The sequence below is a fragment of the Numida meleagris genome, chromosome 5, assembly GCF_002078875.1.
Source record: "Numida meleagris isolate 19003 breed g44 Domestic line chromosome 5, NumMel1.0, whole genome shotgun sequence".
Lineage (NCBI taxonomy): Eukaryota > Metazoa > Chordata > Aves > Galliformes > Numididae > Numida > Numida meleagris.
Window position 1 is genome coordinate 5,571,574 of NC_034413.1, and position 7,817 is coordinate 5,579,390.

The window sequence follows — 7,817 nt, forward strand, 5'->3', positions numbered from 1 at the left end:
TTTTAAATATTTTGTGTTTTTTCCCCTGTACTTCCTATTTCATGTTAAGCTCCAGAATAGATTTTGGAAGTCAGCATATTAAATAGAGACCCACTGGACCTGAAAACATCCGTGTCATCATCACTTCTTTCTGTAGCGAAGATAAAACATTAACATTTCATCTTATTTCTTGTTTTGAATGGCAAAAGGGATGATGCTGGTTGGAGAAGAGGACCAGCTGAGGAGACATCTAGCTGGAGGGATTCAAGTCGTCGTGAAGAATGGGACAGAGGTGGCCGTGACATGAGAGATCGCCGCGCTGATGACAGAGAACCACCACTCAGAAGAGGACCTCCCCCCAGATCCGACCGTGAAGAACGTATGTTTTATTTTATTGTTCTAAAGGCTCGCCATTATTACAGGTCCCCCATGTTATTCTGGCAGTGTTAGGACATGATTAAAGGTGATAAATGTTTTTTTTTTTTTCCCAGCCACTTAAACACCCTGTATGTAACAACATAACACAAAGAAGCAGTAGTATAATTGAGAAATTCTCCATGAGTCTTATTTTCAGTCCTGCTCTTTTCTATCGTAGTAGCAGCTCAGATCTGCAGTAGAATGAAAACACTTTAAGTCTCCAGTTATCGCTGTAGCATTACATTTGAGGTGAATGAATTTTTTTTATCATTCCATTATCAAGAGAGCTGCCCCACAAAGTAATTTCTGGCTCGTTTCTCAAAACTGAGAGAAATATTTGCAAATAAGGCCTTACAGGTTTCACGCTATTAGTGGTATTTATTTTTGATGAATAACCTACTTTAACTTTGTACATTGATGAGTTTTAATTATGTACATTCATTTATACTTTGCTGTCTCCTAAAAAAACCGAACCAACCAAACAAAAAAAACCGAACCAGTAACAGCAAAGACATTTAGCCTGAGATACCACATCTTCCCATTCTGGAGTTCTCAGGTTCAGAATTCCATTTGCATTCTACCTTGAGCGCTGGTGCTCCCTGAACATGGGTGCTGTCATGCAGCTCATGGCAGAGTGCACTGGAAGAGAACACACCTTACAGGACTTCAGCTGGCAGAAAGGTTGAGGGCTCCCAGTGTGGGGAGATATATACATCTACCTATAAAATATATCAAGAACTGCTTTATTGTTTGATCGTCTGGTTTGGTGTTTGACACTGCTTTGTTCATTCATAGCTGGGGTATAATTCTTAAGCTCTTTTTGGTGGAAATGAACAATTCTTCATATAGTGAAGAATGCTGAAGACTAGTATGGGGGGAGTTGTGTAATCCAGTGTCACGTCTACCTCTGAGTTCAAGAATGCTGAACAGCAAAAGGCTGTCGAGACACTGAACACCTACATATTTTTCAATCATTTCTAAAGAGATGCTTTTGTGCTTTTAATTCTGATAATATAAGGATGTATTTTACATTGTAAAGCCATGTACATCACTAGAACATTCTTATTGCAGTTACTGTGCTTTAAAAACGACACTTCACTTGCTGACAGCAATCGTGAATCTCTAAGAGGCACGAGTAGTTCCTGTCCATTACTTCATTATAAAATTAAGCTGTGCATTTGGCTGTCATCGTCGTATTAACTCTTGGCAAGGCTGAGAATCCGTAACTCAGACTGTCAGTGCTAGGCTTGTTTGTTTAAACTCTTGCAGGCTGCTGGTTGACCGTGACAACAAGTGGTTTTAATGTCTTCTGTGTTTGCAGCAAGCTCATGGCGGCGTTCCGACGATAGGAGAGAAGAACGAGTGGAAGAACGGGAAACATTTCGGCGATCAGCTCCTGCTGCTGTTCCAGCTTCTGCTCCCCCGTCAGCATCAAAAGATCGAGAGAGAGATGGGGAGAAGGAGAAGGGGTCCTGGAAAACAGAAAAGGAGCGTGAGCCCATTCGTCGTACTAAAAATGAGACAGATGAAGAAGGGTGGACCACTGTACGACGCTAAGCGAATATCAAAACAGTTTAACCAATGTTTTAGCTTTGATTTGATCGAATCCACAGATTATATTTGTGCTTATAAACATTCTGAATGGGAATTCTTTAACAAATGTTTTGAGGTAACACGAAAGCATGAGCTTGAATTACTTACTCATATAGATTGATCATGCACAAAACTCACAGCAGAAGGTTGGAAATTGAACGCCAGTTTTTGAAATTTCAAAATCATTTGTTGCTAAAATAAAAAGAAGCAGGCAGTCTTGAGTAATGCCTCTATTTCACACCAAAACAAGCTGACCCTTATATTTTTAGTCTGTCTTAATTTGGAATGGGGTATTATTGCTGAACATGCATTTGAGAACGCCTCGGTTCACACAGTGGAATTAGTGGAAAAGCAGAGCTGGATCAATTTCCATAATTTGCCAAAAAATGAAAAAGGAAAAAAAAAATGTAACCCTCCCCCTCTTTTTACAGTCTTTGAGGGCAGGCAGTTTGGGAGATGTTTTAGCATCTGAATTCAGTAAGTTGTTTAAATTTGAATTAAATACAATACACATTATGAGCATTAGCTACACTGGGATCTTTTCTGTAGATTTACTTGAATACATAAAGCCTACGAAGCCATGTTGCGGTCATTGTTCCAGTAATGTATACTGCTGCAGTGTGCAGACACAGAACTCCAAGCTTTTACAATTTAAGTGTTTTGGTAAGCATATTGCTATGTATTTTCTGTTGCAATAGCACAACTGCTTTTCCATTACTGGATAATTCATGCCTTTCAAGGATTTATAAATATTGTCATATTTAAAATGTGTGGTTTTGGAGAAGTTGTTGGATTTTTTTCCCCCAATTCTTTGTCTTCAGGGTAAATTCTTTCCCTTTCCAAAACAGTGATTTGTAGTAATGGCTGTGTTGACTTTGATTTTGGGATGCAGAATAACAATTAACTATCCGGTCATACTGAAGCCAACACAGAACTTGCTGCTGTGTGTTCCTTCAATGATAAATAAACAACTTATGGAATTAGCTTCTACAGCATCTTGACTTTTTAGTAACTTCCTGCAGCGTGCTTTGATGTAGAAGAGCTGTTCAAGTGTTGTTTTGTGTGTGCATACCTGCTTCTGTACTGTCTGAAGGAGAATGTAAGAACACAAAGGCTAGTTACTCCCTGAGTTAAACCTTGCTTAATATTACTGTGTGTGAACAAAAGTTGTAGTGCTTCTCTTCTTGTCCTTTTCCTGCCCTTTCCAGGTCCTACTCGTTTCTCAGGAGAACTTTGCTCTTAGGCCATCCAACCTGAGGGCCAGGAGCTTGTGCCTTTGGAGCTTGTCACTTCATTTGCCGAGTTCCAGAATTCCCTCATAGTTAGTGCTTTCTAAACAAAAATCAGTGATCATATGCTCCCACAAAGGATGGCACAAGAGAATGGCATCTTTGCCACCTCCTGGATTTGGAGTAGCAGGCTGTGGCTGCTGTTCAGGCACCTGTTGCTCTACTTGCAGCATTTGGTGGCAGCAGATCACAGAGTAGCGCCTGTTAAATGGGATCCTGGGAGGGCTCTGGTCCCACTCCTTGTCACATCTGTCACATCACGTTACTCCAAACCACACTTACTCAGGCTGGTCTTGAAAAGCTCCAAGGAGTGCTTGTTTTGCTCCCACAGTGAAAAAGCTTAAATATCTTTTCAGCCTTTACCTGTTGCCTCTCATCTCACTGCCCACACAGTGCTGTAAAAGCCTGGCTTTACAATGGCCTTGGGCTACTTGCTAGCAGCTGGCAGGACTCCCCCAAAGTTCCCCTGCTCCCATCTGAACCAGCCCTGCCTCCTGCCCACAGGCTCCAGCCCCTGTGGTCTTGTCGGTGCTCTGCTGAATTTGCTCCAGTTTGGTAAGAGCTGCCCTGTACTGGGGACAAACTGGAGGCAGGAGCGTGGGGTCTCCTGAGTGCTGAGTAGAGGAGAGACGCTCCTCTAACCTGTCAGAAGAACCCAAGGCTCTTGGGTTCTTCCCTAACATCCTAACTTGGGTGCAAGGATATCATGACATCATCTGGACTGTCATTTCTCAGATGGCTCCTTCTGGCTTTTTTTGAACATCAGTGTAACGTTTGCTTTTTTCCAGTCATCAATAAGTTATAAGGAGTTATTATATCTTCAGTTATATATGCTGAATTTTATCTGTACAGCCATATTTGCATGGGGATAAATGGAGCTAAAGGTAACTGCACCAGATGAAACTGTTCCAGAGTCTGTGTTCTTAACTTTTTAAATGGAAATCATTATATATGTTGGCAACATTACTAAATGCTTAGGTCCAGGCAGCTTGAGAAACACCTGAAAGATGTGAGCTACACAGACATGTCCGTGTATTTATTTCACTGCTTGATCTTTTTAAGAGAACTACAGTGGTCAGACATCTCTGAGCAAATCCAGCAGCTGAAACCTGCACCTACTGCCAACAGGGGCTGGCAAGGGGGGAATTTGGCCGGCACGCTGCTGGGATAGAGACACTGGGATAGTGTGCTATGACAGTAAAGGGCCACAGTAGTAAATAGAACAGCAAGTTTCCTTTGTAACTACAATGTAAGTTCTGTCCACCCACAAAGTAAAGTTAGACTGCCAGTGAAATTCAGATTCAAAACAAACCTGTTACTCAGGCACAAGTCCCTGCAGCGTGCATTGTTACAGAACATAGGTATGCTAGTGGCATAACAAGAACCCAGTTCTTCCCATGCTGCCATGCCAGGAACAGCTGTGGCTGAAAGGCACCACACTGGCCCGACTTGAGCAGAAGTGAGTTATCAGCACATCTGAAGAGTTTTCCATCAGGAGGAGTCTGCTTTTTGCCCAGACTAATACCACCTGAGGCTGCCTGGTACTCTGCTCATTCCTCATCAGAATATCACCATAGAAAATATTCCATCACTGATAGCGTGACGAATGTTTCCCTGTAATAAAGCGGTTTTCTGAAGACAAAATGCTTGGTTCAAGCTGGCAGCCATGAATCTTCAGATCTGCAGATGCGTGCAGAATAAATGAGAACAGCATCAGGCTTAACAAGACATCTTCTGTGGAGCACGTAATGCTTCCAACGTGGTCAGGTGGCAGATTGAGGCACATGCTGTTCCTAGGATTTTAGGTTACTACCATAAGCTGTCTCAGTCTCTATATAAGCGGTATCTACCATAACAGACTTGTAAGTGACCACGAGCAGGTGTGTTTCTGCCTGCTCGGTGCTGCAGAGTGTGCTGGCGCTCAGAAGCGGCTCCAGGAGTTCAGGCTGCAGTAGGCTGGCACCCCTCCCACCCACAGCTCCTCTCTCCAGCCACTGCTGCTGCCTTACCTTAGTGCTGGGGCTCAGCTCCCAGGCCTGATGCCATGCAGGGCAGGTGCACACGGAGAGCAGGACGACTTGGAGCCACCATCACAAGAGCAGCTTTCTTCTCTCCCAGGTGGAAGGCAGGGACAGGCGCTGCACGAGGACGGAGCCGGCATCCAAGGCAAGGAGACATCCTGCGGTGTTGACAAGCTCCCAGGCAGTGCAATGGGGGCAGTTGCTATGGAGTAGCTTAATCTACAGAGCGGGGGAGGCAGGTGTATCGCAGCCCTGGCAGAACGTCCCCTCGGAAAGCATCAGAGAACTTTCCTTACGCCTTTCTTGCTTTTGTGTCCATAAACAGTCAACTGAATTAAAACACATATACTCATCTTCAGTATTCCCACAAGAAGCTAACTAAGAGACAGATTTTTTTTTTTTCCACAGCGTTACACTGGAGCTCAATCCCAATCTGCGGTGGAGACAGACATCACAAAATCAAACACACCTAAATTCTACCAGCTGAGAACCTGCAGGGCAAGCCCCACAGCACGAGAGACAGCACACAGCTGGGACCTAGCACAACGAACAGGCAGCTCCATACAGCCAGCTGCAGCCACGGCGAGGTGTTATTTTATGCAAGTCCCTTTACATTTGCTAACTAGATCTCACGCCATCGCTGGAGCGATTTGATGAAGACTGAAGTGAGCACTTCCATTCACAACCCTGTTCGCAGCTGTGCGAGCCAACAGCAGTTCTGAATAATGAACCTTTAGCCCTTCCAGCCCACCCTGCACATCCTGACCCCGCTCCTGCCTGTCCCACTTCCTTGCCACTCTCCCATCCCGCTGGGCAGCTTCCCACGAGGTACGTGGTACCAACGCCCTCACTTCTCGCTTGCCCAGCTCCCTTTCCCATCAGGATCCGTTGCCTTTCTCTCCCTCCAGGTGACTCCGGGTAAAGCCATCCACAGCAGAACCCCTCTGCGCTGCCTCCGGGCTCCAGAGGGCTCCGAAGCGACTCACAGCTCTGCTGCTGCTCCTTCTGCCTTCAGTTGCCATAAAAACAAATTCCCTACCTCTTGAGAGCGGCGCAGCCCTGTGGCGGCACTCAGCCCTTCCCCGGAGCTACGTCCCGTGTTCGGTGTACGCGAAAGCTACTCGGTAACCACACGGGTGGATCCCTCCCCCCATGCAACCAGTTAAAGCCGCGCTCTTCAGCCTTACAAACGCATCACCTTCCTCTCGACAGCTCTGCACCGTGCTCCGCTTTGCCTGGGTCTCCTCAGAAACCGCCCGGCGCAAACACACCGGGGCCCGCTCTCCGCCCCCCGCAGGAAGGGCTCACGGCGCAGCCCCCTCCCGTCCTTTTCCTCTCCCTCCTCCCGGCCTCCCCCAACGCTCCCTGTTACGCACAGGGAGCCGGGCGGCACCGTCCCGTTCTTCCCCCGCCCCGGGTGCAGCCATTCAGCGGAGGGGCTGCCGAGCACCGAGCGAGAAACGCGAACGGTTCTAAGGCGGCCGAGGGAGCGGCTCGGACCCCTTCCGTCCCCGTCGGGCAGCGGGCGGCCGCTGCCCCGGGCCGGGCGGGCAGCAGCGGGGGGCAGCAGGGGGCGACACCGCCCGCTCCGAGCGCCGCCCCCGTCGGATCTCGCGGTGAATCCCATTTTCTTAAAAACCACATATATATATATTTCTTACAAGAAACACGTACAGGGCGTCCCCGCCGCGCCGAAGCCGCCCGCCAGTCCCCGCGCGCCCCGCTCCTAGCGGGCCTTCTTGCCCAGCGCGGTCCGGGCGTGCCGGAGCTGTTTGGCCGCCTGCATTTTGGACAGCGGGCAGTACTTGATGGTGTGGGCATTGTCCCCGCTGGCGCCGCACAGGGGACAGGTGTAGCGGCGCAGCACCGGGCACAGCACGCGGCCGTCGGGTCCCTTCAAGATGTGCGTGGTGTACAGGGCCACCGCCTCCTTGTTGTTCCGGCAGAAGACGCACACCTGCAGCTCGGGCTTCAGCAGGCGCCCCGCGGCCCGCGGGTGCGCAGGCAGCCGGCCCGCTACCACCACGCCCGCGCCCCACGCGTGAGCCGAGCCGTCCCGGCCCGCGTGCTCCCCCGAGCAGTCGAAGAGCACCGCGGCGGGGCCGCCGCGCCCGGGGAAGGGGCTGAAGTCGGCGAAGCGCTCCTCCAGCAGCCCCTCGCCGTGGTGGTGGTGGTGGTGGTGCCCGCACAGCTCCAGCTCGTGCAAGTCCAGCGCGCCCCCGAAGTACGGCCCCGCCGCCTCTTCCTCCTCCTCTTCTTCTTCCTCCTCCTCCTCGGCCGCCGCCACCACCACGGCGGGCGGCTCGGCGCCGAAGCCCTTGCCGGGGCGCACGGCCTTGGTGATGAGCGTGGCCAGCCCCAGGTAATCGTTCCACGAGTTGAAGACGTTCCCGCAGGCGCTGTGGCTCCGGCCGCCGTAGCGGGAGCCCGGCAGGCGCTCTACGGGCGGGAGGTGCCGGTGCGGCTCCAGCTTGCCGCCGGGGAAGGCCTCCATGGGGGGCGCCGTCCGGGAGCGCCC

The 7,817-nt window shown here is 49.6% G+C and overlaps 2 protein-coding genes across 2 annotated transcripts in view; one reads left to right on the top strand and one right to left on the bottom strand.

Moving 5' to 3' along the window:
• Nucleotides 1–2,759, top strand: part of EIF3A (eukaryotic translation initiation factor 3 subunit A) — a 28,665-nt gene extending 25,906 nt beyond the window's left edge. Inside the window, exons 21-22 of the mRNA XM_021399473.1 lie at nt 189–358; nt 1,718–2,759. Of these exons, the coding sequence (XP_021255148.1) occupies nt 189–358; nt 1,718–1,953 (406 nt within the window). The 3' untranslated portion in view covers nt 1,954–2,759. The remainder of the gene's footprint in view (nt 1–188; nt 359–1,717) is intronic.
• Nucleotides 518–7,811, bottom strand: NANOS1 (nanos C2HC-type zinc finger 1). The gene is made up of 3 exons (XM_021399494.1): nt 6,676–7,811; nt 5,288–5,628; nt 518–1,868 (listed from the first exon to the last, which is right to left on the bottom strand). Exon 1 carries the CDS (start codon nt 7,791–7,793, stop codon nt 7,026–7,028), a length of 768 nt encoding a protein of 255 aa, XP_021255169.1. The 5' UTR covers nt 7,794–7,811; the 3' UTR covers nt 518–1,868; nt 5,288–5,628; nt 6,676–7,025.

Coding starts and splice junctions, on each gene's coding strand:
- NANOS1 (XM_021399494.1), bottom strand. CDS start 7,793: ATGGAGGCCTTCCCCGGCGGCAAGCTGGAGCCGCACCGGCACCTCCCG.